This window comes from Thermobia domestica, chromosome 5 (genome assembly GCF_964235325.1).
Source record: "Thermobia domestica chromosome 5, izTheDome1.hap1.1, whole genome shotgun sequence".
NCBI lineage: Eukaryota > Metazoa > Arthropoda > Insecta > Zygentoma > Lepismatidae > Thermobia > Thermobia domestica.
The window spans coordinates 172,472,440-172,485,438 of record NC_137458.1 but is presented as its reverse complement, the minus strand read 5'-3'; the positions used below and the strand labels follow the sequence as shown (position 1 = coordinate 172,485,438).

The following is a 12,999-nucleotide window of genomic DNA, read 5'->3' as shown; positions in this document are numbered from 1 at the left end:
TACACTGAACGTGAAGGGATGTACAGTGCTTCAACTGGCAAATTCTTGTTGCGCTCCGTATTTTAGTTCCCAAGAAAATGTTCATAAACCTTAGAATGTCCGGATTTGCCCCCCTTTACTCTATTCTATCGTGGGTAGCTGCATAAGTTTCTTTATGTATGTTTCGCAAAGTATTATATAAAAATTTATTCGACACGATTCACGTTAGAATACTCTGCGGCTCATTATTGTATATTTTAAATATCATTTTGAAACAACGTGTCAATCTTGCAATGTATACAACACGTGATTATACTTTCTGAATAATGTTTCCATTTTTATTTTTTTATTTTCTATTTTTTATTTTTTATTTTTTTGTTTAGCAATATGTGTGGATACGATATAAGAAATCGAGAGTGAATTTCTTTCTCAATTCTAAAAATTGCAATAAAACTTCAAGGATCAAATAGTAAATTTTTCAATATCTAAAGATAAAAAGACTCTTTTGGCAAACATTCAAAATAAATATGATTCAAGCAAACACAATAGTATCCATTAAATAGTATAGCATTTTTAAAATGAAAGTACTTAATACTATTTGTGAATATGTAGTAAATATAATTAAATAGGGGTAGTAGGTCACCTTATATAGATAAACCTAATCTACGTGATATTTCCTGTTATTTTAAAAGAGACTCAAAGCAATATAAAAATTCACGATAACATGATCTTTTCTAAAATAAAGAATGGATTTTTACTGTAGCAGGCGTATAAATACAATGGTTCTCTGAACGTAATGCAGTATTCATACTACATAGTATCGTCATTAGTTCAAAAATGTACATTTTCCTGACAACATTGTGCATAATGACAGTAGTTCAGGTAAGATATTTATGAAACTGCATTTGAAGTTTATTAGCAGTTTAACATTTGTATAAACTATACCACCTCGTAATACAAATACACTACTTAAATCTTAACAGAAAATGGTTATAAAATATACTTTTATATATTATGTGTGAATGACTTTGTGTTAGATCTAACACAACGTATTTTAAAGTAGTAGTTATTTTGTTTTTATATTCCAGGCTGTCCCATTAGGTTCAATTGATGAAGATATAAAACTTAATGACGCTGTAAGTTATAAAGGTAAGATATTTGAATAAGCTTTGTAAGTGTTAGTAATTTTATTTGATAATATCGTAGTGTTTATCAAGAAGGGTGAATACTTAGTTATTTCATTTAAAGTGCAAAATTGTACTGGTTATTCATAAATGTTACTGTTTAAGACCGCTGTAACACGTTTGGGATAACCACATTTTCTGTCCTACTAGATGCTTCCTGTAATGCAAGAGCTAAATTATTCTTATCAGAGGAAAACTTCGTAAGCTTACACTTTCCCAGGGTTTCAAAGTCACAAACGGACACTCGATTAATGAATAGAGGGATTGTAATCGAAAAACTTGATAACCTTCGAAAGAAAATTGTTGGATAAAGAGAATTGAAGTGATAAATTAGGTGCAAAATCACATACATCAACCTCCTTCTCGGATTTCTCTTTATAGTTTATCTTTATTCAGAAACCTTTTATGATTAAAGCTGCCTTGTTCGTAAAATAGGTTCAAAAGTTGATGAATTGTGACCAGTGCACGAATCTAATAACAAAATTGACTTTGCATTAGACGCTACGAGATAAACCTCTTGAAACCTTCCGAATTTAATGGTTTCATAAGTACATTTTCAAGCGCGTCGTTTTGTACTACAGAGCCAAAAGTTCTATTTTTTCTGCAAAACAATTGACATCGTTGATAACAAAATACCATTTGCAGAAATTAAAAGCAGTATAGTAAAGCTACAAGTCATAGATTTTATTGATTGTGCCACAATTTCTACTGCTTGCGTCCCTTAAACGGTATAGTGAGAGGTACGCATAATCGCTTTAATGAAACATCCAATTAAAATAAGTACCGAAAAGTGTTTCAAATCGGTCTGTAACTTTCTAGTAGTAATTCTTGCCAACTATAGTTGTTCTTGGCTAAGTGCAGAGCATTTCAAACGAGAAGACTTTTTGTAATTGTAATCACTATATTTAACGGCCATTTCGAATTTTGTACTTTTGACATCAGATTTTGAATCATCTGTCCTAAACTACCCTGGCAATATGTTTTCTTCTAAATTAAATGATTGTTTTCTGTCTATACTTGGGGATGACCCTTAACGCTCAAAGGGAGGTTTCTGTCCTTAAACCCGCTTCATTGCTGAAATAAAAAAATACGTGTCGATTATTTTTCGATGTTCTACAAGTATGAAGTGTCATTCAAATTGGTGAGTTAACTTCCGTAAGTCTCCTTGTTAGTATGTGACTCGAGGTAGGTGTTAATGACAACTTTTATTAAAGGCCTTATCCTAAATAAGTATTAGGTCCAAAATTAATGCGGAAAAAACAGTAACTCATGAGCCCCTGAAGTTCGGAAAATGAAAACTACTCATTATAAGTACGCAGGCATGTGACGCTAGATTTTCGAAAACTTCAGTTTAAAGGGACAGGGAAGGTGAATTCCGCAACATTGGAATAGACATTGTCTGTTGTATGTGATAGTGTCACAGAAAGTTTCTGATCCGTTTGAAATGAATATTAAAACTTACTTCGTTCCCGCTTGATAAATTTTATCATATCATACTAATTGACAGGCTTATCCTAAAGGGTAGATAAAATAAAATGCGTCTCGTAAGGGGGGAAGTGAATTCAAATAGCTTATGTATTTTCACTGAAGCCGTTCGAAAATCGGGTCTTTCAGCTAGTCCTTAGGTATATTGTACCCGAGCTCGATGGTTGCTACAATAAATACTCTAGTATAAACTTATTTACGAATTTTGGTATATTTCGTAACTCCCCTTTAAAATTCAATTAAATAACCTATATAATTAATTTTATTCAAACATAGCGTATTTTATCATATTTGGTGATACGGCCTTAAAACCATGTCGATCCTATCATTAATTGATGTTAAACTCAAATGAATTTAATGGTTACAGTATGACCTGTAATCAAAATGGCATGGGCACAAAGCCGAATTGTCTCTTCTAATTTGCATTATTTTCACAAAAAATGTAATGAATATTATTTCTTAATAGCACCAGATATATATTTAAGATTCCTACAGTACTTAAAGCTTACAACAAATAGTAAATTGTATTAAAGTAAGTTTGTTAAAAAAGGGTCTAAATTGAAGCAAGTAGTAGTTTTACGACACCGGTAGCATATTTATCCACTTTTGATTTTAATACAGAGGTTAAAGTATGGACGGAATATATTCTTAAGACGCTTAATCGATTCAACGAAACCCCTTCTCTCTATCTATTACCTTTCTCACTATGTAACGATCAACGTTAAAACCGAAAGTAGTTGATTTCTATTACTTCCAGTTTTAGTAGAGAGTTAAGGAAGCAAATGAAATGTGCAGCATATTTCGACTACAGAAAACTACATTCAATCGACTACAGAACACAGTTTCCCTTTTTTTTACCGTTTTTTCTTTTTTTACCTATATCGATCGGCAAAAAATCAAAGGTAGTGAATTTTTGTCACTTCCGAACTTAGTAGAAATATTAAAGTCAAGGTGAAACATATATTCTTTGGCATTTAGTTGATTGCAGAAAAACATTTATAGCTATCCGTTACTGTTTTCACACCATAATGATCAATGTTGAAACTGGAAATAATTGATTTGTCTCACTTTAGGTTTGTATAGAGGGTTAAGTAGGAAGATAGTATATATATTTTTAGAGTCAACAACAACAATAAAAACATATCATTTTGCTGGACGTAGATCAATATTGAAATCAGAAAGATTTAGTGGATTTCAACAATTCCAGATTTAGTAAAGGGTCAAGGATTAAGATATAACGTCAAAATATAGATTTTGACCTTTTGGTTACGTAAAAAGTTATGGCACACTCTTACAAAAGAAAACCATGCTATTTTCTCAACATCACGCTTGGTCGATTGTAGAAGATCGCATCTCTCTGTCTATGACCGTTTTCACTTTACAGCCATCAGCGTTAAAAGTGGGAATTCTTCCACTTTCTGTTTGATAACACTGGTATATAAAAACAAATAAATAAATAAATAAATAAAAACAAAGTTTTTGTCACAAGAACAAAAAACTACCTGAAAGATAATTGGGCCCTGAATCCAGATCAAATTGCAGAATTTTTCCATCGGCCCCAGTTTGCATGTGAAGCTAATTTTTGTACGTGCCAATTGCAATTTAAGTACTCTATGTATTTATCATAAAGTCATGGTCTCGCAACAATAGTTTCTTACATAAAGTTTTTAAAAAATCGGTATTAGTACAGAAAGGAATCAAAGGAGTGAGTAGCGTAGAAGTAAGTAAAAATTAAGAAACTTACCTAGAAATGTTTTCTACTCGATTTCCTGCGAAACTATGCCTCAGAAAAGTCCCGTCGTAAGGTCCAACAATAGTCAGACAACATTGTTGAATTTCACTTCCCTTAATAACATTTTTCCATTTGAGAGATATCCTGGCGCAAGCGTTCACCACGTTCGTCGCTGATGGTAAGAAGGTTATTCGGGAAGAAGACCAAATAGTCTTTCAGGAAATGCAGTTTATGTGACATGTTACATCCCATAGTGATATGATCTCATTAGTTCATGCACAATATCGCCATAATTCTCTACCTTTTGGTTACGTAAAAAGTTATCGCACACTCTTACAAAGGACAGCCATGCTATTTTCTCAACATCACTCGACAAGTCAACAACATTCTTATTATTCATTAATTCCCTAATATTCCTTCCTTTATTTTAGCATCACTGATCTTTGGGAACTTCTGTCGCAAGTGCACGAATGCAAGTGATGCTTGACCCATATCTTTCACAAAGGTTTTGAGAAATCCCAATTTAATGTGCAATGGAGGTAAATGCACATCTTTTTAGGTCAACAAGAGAGAAGTTCACCACATTTTTGTGTCCAGGCAGCAGTTCATTGCGAGCAGGCAATGTTTTCCAAATTGTGATTTTTTTCTGTCCCTGCTGTCCCGCTCGCATAGAAAGCAGCAGTACTTGTATACCTCGGCTGCATGCCAAGCAAAATAAGAATTACTTTTAGATTTCCACAGATATTCCATTTATATTTATCATATTGGATAAGAGTGAATAGCAGTTTAAAAGACTCCTTAACGTTAATTGCGTGAGCAATCGGAACAGAACGAAATTTGTTAACGTTGTGGAGAAGAACTGCTTTAAAACTCAATTTACTGGAATCTATGACGCCACTCATCTTCACTGTATGCATGAAAGAGGCTCAATAACGAATTCGATATTGTTACAGAAAACTACGTCGTCTTCCTTCGAGAAATATTCAGAAAAAGCAGCATGGCGGTCACGAGAATCATTCGCTTTTGCATCGGGAGAAATGAAATACCATATTTTCAATGGCGAAGCTAAAAGCTCAGATTGCTGCTTAGACAATTTTAAATCGCGAATAAGATCGTTGAGATCACCTTGTGTCAAAATGTGTGGGGTATTTGATTCACAGAGCAATTTAAACTTTGGGTCGGCATGACTGGAACCCCCATCTTCTGAATCTTCTTCCTGTTCATTACTAGATTCACCTTCACTAACTATCAGGTTCTCTGGATATACTGGTACCGGTATATACTGACTGTGGCATACAAGTCTCATTACAGACAGTAAATTCGGGTATTGCACACTTTTCTTTTTTTCGACGTGATTCCAGCTATTTTGTTAGACAAAAATAAGTTTGAAGTAAGATTTGAAGCTTTCCTGGCGGCGTATATGATAAAGTTCTTCTCGGACAATCAGCCAGGTGAAAACTGGTGGATAGGCCAACGTTTCGAGAGCTGTCATCGTTATCATCATCAGGGCAATTATGTAGAGATCAGCGGATAAGTAATATATACTCTGGGCTGGAGAAAATGCTGGTTCCTGATTGGCTGAAAATGCTGGTTCCTGATTGACTGGTTCAATCTGAAAAACTGGAGCTGTGAATGGCTGGCTATGTTCCGCAGTCCGTGCTATTGATTGGCTGAGGGTTATCTGGATGTTTGTGTGTCGTTTTCTTTGCTGTGGTACCGATGACCGGGTTCCACAGGGGGCTGAGTTGAAATCCAGTGTCTCTATTAACGTTGTTCGGTTCATGAACTATGGCAAGATATTCGGCTACTATCCTGGTCCAGTAACTGGTGCTCTTGGTAATGATGGATGTGTCCTTAAATAAAACTTTATGGCCTTCTGTTACACTGTGTTCAGCTAAACCTGATTTTTATGGATGGAATAATCTAATGTAATTTTCATGTTCTCTGCAACGTGTATTATGGCATAAAACTACAGTACATAAGATACGAGGAAAGTTAAAAACAGAAACCAACGTGTGCTAGATGGTCAATAAAAGCACGATTGCTATCTAACCGAGTCAGGGCAAGAGTACAGTAGGGGATCGCGTAGTAGTGCGGTGATGTGTCCGTAAGAAACAATCTCGTCAGCGACGGTGGGTAAATGTATAAATGATAGTAGTGGGAAACATTTCATATGGCCTTGCGTGCGGGACGGTTTAGTGACCCTTCAATAAATCACTTTGTACACTGTCTTAATATAACAATTTACATTATGATGTACTATGTGATATAAAGTACAATTTTTCTTTCGTATTTCTAAGTTATTATACACATAAGCTTCTTATATAATTTGAGTACTTATACATTCCTATTGTGAAATCAAGAAATATATCTCTTCCATAGAATTTATAAATTTCTGTTCCCTGCAAAAGATGTGCTATATGTACTACGTGTTATTTATGTTATATGTATTATGTGATACTTATACTATCTCTCGTCAAACCAGGTCCAAAGATAGCTCACGGAGATATAGCTAGACATGGTCAATTCCCATACCAAGCAGCAATTGTTGTTTCAAATGGAGCCGTTATATGTGGTGGTTCACTTATTTCATCTAATTGGGTTCTCACAGCCGCTCACTGCATAGCTGAGTAAGTATTAGTATTGTTCAGAGACGGGTCAATCCAAATTAAATCGACCAATGATGGTTGTTGACGCCTGAGCGTATTTTCAACTTTTCAGAGGATTCCGTTAAACGCTGTAACTTTTTAGGTTTTAAAGAAATGAGTTGAAACTGAAACCATATGAAAGATAATGGAATGGACAAGATTCTGTGCTCTGTAGACACTGAAAAGTACTTCAGAACGTCGGGGGGAAAAGCTCTGAACATTGATTTTGGAAACCTAAAAATGTCCGTTTTGGAATGTACATTTTGAAACGAAATAAATTTGACTCACCTTCAATTTTTTGTCTACATAGAGACTATGTAATAAAATAGACAACGTCCGAAACAAGTTTCAGGTTTGAGAGCCATATAGTTGTTTTTTTGGAAACTTTTAATCATTGCAAAGTTTTGAAAAATCGTTTACTTTTACTATCAAATATCTCAGGAAGGACGCAAGTGAAAACTCTGACATTTGCACAAAACACACGATAGTATTGCAGCAACACGTGGGTAAAATTGCATCACTGAGGCTTGAATGGTTTCTGAGTTATAAGTTTTTCTTTACTGGAACTTAATATCATTAAGCGCCATGAGGTGTGGATATATACTTTGTAGCAAAAGTCAAAATAACACGACAGTAATGTTAAATTGTAAAAATGTGCACCATTTATGAATCATATCTTGTACAAAAAAACGAAACGCGTTTGTTATTTCTTTTCTGCCTATAGCACTGCTGTTAAGACATCAGTGAGGTAAATAGTTTAGTAATTTGTGTACAGGATTTGACATTGATATTGAAAGTACGACCTGTAGAAATTGTGAACTCTGTGGTTGACAGTTTCCGGAGAACCTTAGTGATTGCCACCCGCATACTGTCATTCGTAGGTAGTTTAAAAGAGCTTCTTGGGCCATGGAGATTGAAAAAGAGAACAAAAAGATCGTCCTGACTGATGTCTACAGTTTTCCCAATCCGTCATTTCTGGTCATAAATACAGATTACGGTACCATTAGGTGCAAATGACAACATGCTATGCTCTGGAAGTACTGAAGCACTGCAATCCGTAAATTCATCTGGTTGTGACAACTCATAATATCTGATTTATGTTTGCGTCAGAGGTACAAATCTATGATATGATCGGGTATTGATAATCCTTTTACAAGTAGCAAGTCTTGAATTTCTTGCTGTTTGGCTGCACTTCTTCTGATGAAACATAGATAAATTGTATGCCTGAGATACTGTCAACACAAAACCTGAAAATCTGTTCACCTGTTAAAATTTCGAATTTCACATCATTGCAACAACTTCCAACTCAGAAATTACTCAAGTCTCAGTAATGCAATTTTACTCACATGTTACTGCAAAACTATAATCTATTGTGTGCAAATTTTGGATTTTTCACTTGCGTCGTTCCTGAGATATTTGATGGTGAAAATACACGATTTTCGAAAATTCGCAATGTTTAAAAGTTTCCAAAAAATCAAGTATATGGCTCTCAAACCTGAAACTTGTTTCGGACATTGTCTGTTATCTAGTCTCTATGTAGACAAAAAATTAAAGGCGAGTATGCTTTATTTTGTTTCCAAATGTACATTCCAAAACGATCATTTTTATGTTTCCAACATCAATGTTCAGAGCTTTATCCCCGACGTTCTAAAGTACGTCTCAGTGTCTACAGAGCACATAATTTTATCCATTCTATTATCTTTCATATAGTTTTGGTTAGAACTCATTATCTTTAAAACCTAAAAAGTCACAGCGTTTAACGGAATCATCTGAAGAGTTGAAAATACGCAACGCGCCTACACGAAATGGCCGCTACAGACAAACCGGCGCGGCTAAAACTAAATAAATACCCGTTTAGAACTTCCTGAATATGGTACAGTCAGCGACAGTAGAAAATGGAAAATGAAATGAAATTTTTGAGTTTTACGTCCCACGGTTATGCCGGTTAGGCTAAAGGAGACGGTGATGATGAGTAATGAATGAAATGGTGGAATGAAGAAAGTGGGAGGAAACGGGAGAACACCGAGAAAACCCACGCACACGGTGTTTGTCCACCACAAAGTTCACTTGGCGGGAGCAGGGTTTGAACCCGAGACCCTTAGCACCAGAGGTGAACGCTCTACCACTGAGCAGCAGAAAATGGAGGTTGGATACATAAGAAATGATAGCTTTTTCCAGTAGCAGAATAGTTTCACTCGATGTCTGATAGTTGAGCAACCAACATGACAGCAAATACGTGCCCGAAAACATAACATGCCAGGATATTCTTTCATTTGGAGGAAAAAGTCTTACTATCTAAGAGCATCATTTAGAGAAACAACCACGAGATAAATCTCCAGAAATTCCATTCACATTAAGTTCAAAGAGATAGGAATTAATGCAAAGAAAACGAAAAGAATAATACGCTTCATGCAGAAACCGAAAAAGTACGGAAAGCTAAACAAAATGAGAAAAGAAGGAAAGAGCAAAAGACATGGGAATAAATTAAATATTAACACTTAAGGATAAACAGTGTCCGTCTTTCCCCCTGCCCCCGTCTTGCTTTTTCTCCCTTCATAGGATAAATCTGTTTCAGTATTAAACGCGAACATCATTTATAGTGTTGAATTCCTTGAAAAAAAATTTAACTCAGTCTAGGCCGAGACTCGAACCCCAGACCCTTAGAACGACAGTCTCACGCGGTATCCACTTACCTACACAGGCTCTATCTATAAATAATCTATTACCCGCGCTGTTATCAAACGTATTAAATCAGCCATTGTCGGTGAGCCACCCCAGTTCCATTTGAAGTTTAAATTTTATTTACCTCACTTAGCCATCTATGGGTAGCAGTCCCCTTGCTTTCATAAAAAGCATTTGTACTGTAGATTAAAATCAAGAATGAATTAATCTGTACTCTTGGGAGCTTACTGGTGCACCAACATATCTATCTATCTATCTATCTATCTATCTATCTATCTATCTATATCTATCTATCTATATATATATATATATATGTGTGTGTGTGTGTGTGTGTGTGTGTCGGATTGATTGAGGATTAAAAAAGCGACTTCGTAAATTTACAGAACGCGTGTTAACCCAACAGTAAGGACATCTCGTAACGTTGTCACGAAAGGCATTTGTTGGTCCTTCAAGGTCAACACAAGAACAGAAAAACTAATACTAGGTGTGCCTTTACAAGTGACTACTATGATAACAACAGAATGCTGCCTACGTTTAACATATTATGCCTCCGGGGATTAGTAAAATGCTTAACTGTGTGGAAATAGCTGCACACAACAGGTCTTAGGAACACTCACAAGTACGTAAAATTGAAAGAACATAAAATAGTGCATTTTTGAAATGAGCATACAATTCACACTTCACGCAAAGTTAAAATATGGGAAATCAATCAATATCTTCAGTTGGAATTACTGAAAAAGACAGAAACTGGTTATTTAAAACTCCAAGTGTAAAAATGCGCTTGGAGCGATTCTATTAGCTATATCACAACGCATTTTCGTGAGTTGCCTCTGTGGTCAAGCGTGCTTAATAGCGCTCTTAGAGTTCTAGAACCGGAGGGCGGCGGCACGAGCCTGAGTACAGTCAAATTCTTTTTTTAAAATAGGGATGGCTTTTTAAAAGTATATATAAAGTTGTATTTTGAAGTGATTGTAAAACAAATTCAGATGAACTTTCACATTTCCAAGCTCACTCGTATTTATTCGCCATGTCCCAAATTTCACAGAAATAAATCCCTACGTTAAGCGGGTTTACATATCCAGACTCCTAACAAGGAAGGGTCACTGGCTCCGTTGAGATCCGAACGAGACAAATGTGTTTTCATTTGATATGTTATAACTAGATGGATTTCAAAGTTATACGTGCCACCGAGCGGAATATCGTGAGTTACAATATATTTTATAATGTAAGAACTACAAAGCTGGCAGAGTATTTTGACCGAATCATTTGTTCGGAAACGGTTGGGTAAATGGAAAACTCTGATAATATGTATCCCGTCATTTTAAAGAACACACTTTTTCGGATAAAAAAGTTTGCCCAGGATCCTCGCTGGGTCCCACATGGGGTCTAACTCAAAATTTTCAAGTAACAAGAGGGATTAAGTAGCACATCTTTTGAAAGCTGTTGCAAAATGAAAGAAGATGCAGCAAGTCTCGACTCTCTACGACAACTCTGTCCAAAATTGCGGCGGGTCAAAAAGTAATCAAAAGCTTATTTGATAAGCTATGGCCACCTCGAATCCAAGATGGCCGGTTAAAACTTATGTCGTTCATAACAGTACAAATTTAAATCTCTATTTTTCTCTATTATATATTTAGAAACAACAGGAAGATTAAAGAACAATTGAATTTCGATTCATCTCAACTATAATTTCATTCGGTAACAACACATATATGTTTTGTTTGGTTCCCTCGCCATCATTTACTTTAATATAACGAATATGCGATGAACACACAACTCTGACTTCCTCTAATTTTGTCATACGTAGTTCATGCATAAAGGACTTGCTGCACCAGTAGGTGGGTGGCTCTATTGTAATTCGTAACTGCGTATTCGTGGCGGTTACATTTGTATGTCATTCGTTGGTTTGATCGCAATACTCCAAGCAATACCAAATATACAAAAAAAAATCATTTGCAAGATTGGCGAGTAGTACCGTTGCGCCAAACTTTGTTGGTTTAATTACAGTATTCCAAGAAATAACATATTTATATACAAACTCATTTTTCACGCTGGCAGCCATATTGGATTACCTCCAACACCAGTGGTTTGAGCTGGACATGCGTTCGATACATACTACGGCATTTTGAACTCAAGACGTTTCGTTTTTGAACATTTCGCATCTTTTCGTCATCCACTGATCAACATTCATGCCAAATTTGGTTTTCCTAGCTTCAGCAGTTTGGTATGCCTATCCTTTCGATATAGGTTTTAAGCTGTCTCTTGGATTCAAGGTGGCCATAGATTTTCATTTAAGCTTTTGCTTATATTTTGACTCGCCGCAATTTTGGACAGGGTTGTCGTAGAAAGTCGAAACGTGCTCCATCTTCTTTCACTTAACAAGAGCTTTCAAACGATGTCCTACCTCTCTTGCCATTTGAAACTTTTTAGTTGGACTCCACCTGGGACCATGTGGGGACTCTGGAACAAGACATTTTCACGTTGTGCTTTGAAAATAATGCCACGCTTTCTTTCCTGTTTCCACATTTGTCTTACCGTTTCCGATTTATAGGGGTAGTCATGGACTTTCCAATTAAGTTTTTGTTTACACTTTGACCCGTCACCCTTTTGCACACGGTTGTTGTAGAGAGTCGAGACTTGCTGCATTTTCTTTCATTTTACAAGAGATTTCAAATGATGTGCCACTTAACCCACCTTGCCATTTGAAAATTTTGAGTTGGACCCCATCTGGGACCCCGCGGGGGACCCTGGGGCATTTTTTCTTACCACAAAAAGTTTCTCGTTGAAAATGGTGGGATAAGTGTTGGCAGAGTTTTTCACTTACTCAACCATTTCCGAACAAATGACGGTTCAAACTATTCTGCATGGTAATTTTTTGTAGTTCTTACATTACAAAATATGTTGTAACTCACGATATTCCGCCCGGTGGCACGTATAACTTTGGGATCCATCTAGTTATAACATATAAAATGCAAACACAATGGTCTCGTTCCGATCTCAGCGGAGCCACTGCGTGACCCTTCCTTGTAAGTATGAAGACATTTACGCTCACTCCAACTTCAATCATTTCATGAATTCAACCTGATTTACGTATGTCATTAGGACGTAAAACTGAATGTGATTTATTCTACAAACACTTTTATTCATTGCAAGAGCTGTGACGTCTAAATATTCACTGAGAACTCATAGTCGTATCGCAATAAACAAATGCGAGTATGGAACAGTAAACTGCTTTCACAAAAGTTAAAAGAAAGCCCGCAAAAGCATGCAAAATGGTCTAGTGGTTTAG

General features: G+C 35.9%; 1 protein-coding gene across 1 annotated transcript in view; it reads left to right on the top strand.

The window, feature by feature from the left end:
* Positions 1-846: 846 nt before the first annotated feature.
* The window catches only part of LOC145685318 (chymotrypsin BI-like), a 118,359-nt gene continuing 106,206 nt past the window's right edge, over positions 847-12,999 (top strand). The window contains exons 1-3 of the mRNA XM_081757692.1: positions 847-861; positions 1,068-1,128; positions 6,866-7,010. Of these exons, the coding sequence (XP_081613818.1) occupies positions 847-861; positions 1,068-1,128; positions 6,866-7,010 (221 nt within the window). The remainder of the gene's footprint in view (positions 862-1,067; positions 1,129-6,865; positions 7,011-12,999) is intronic.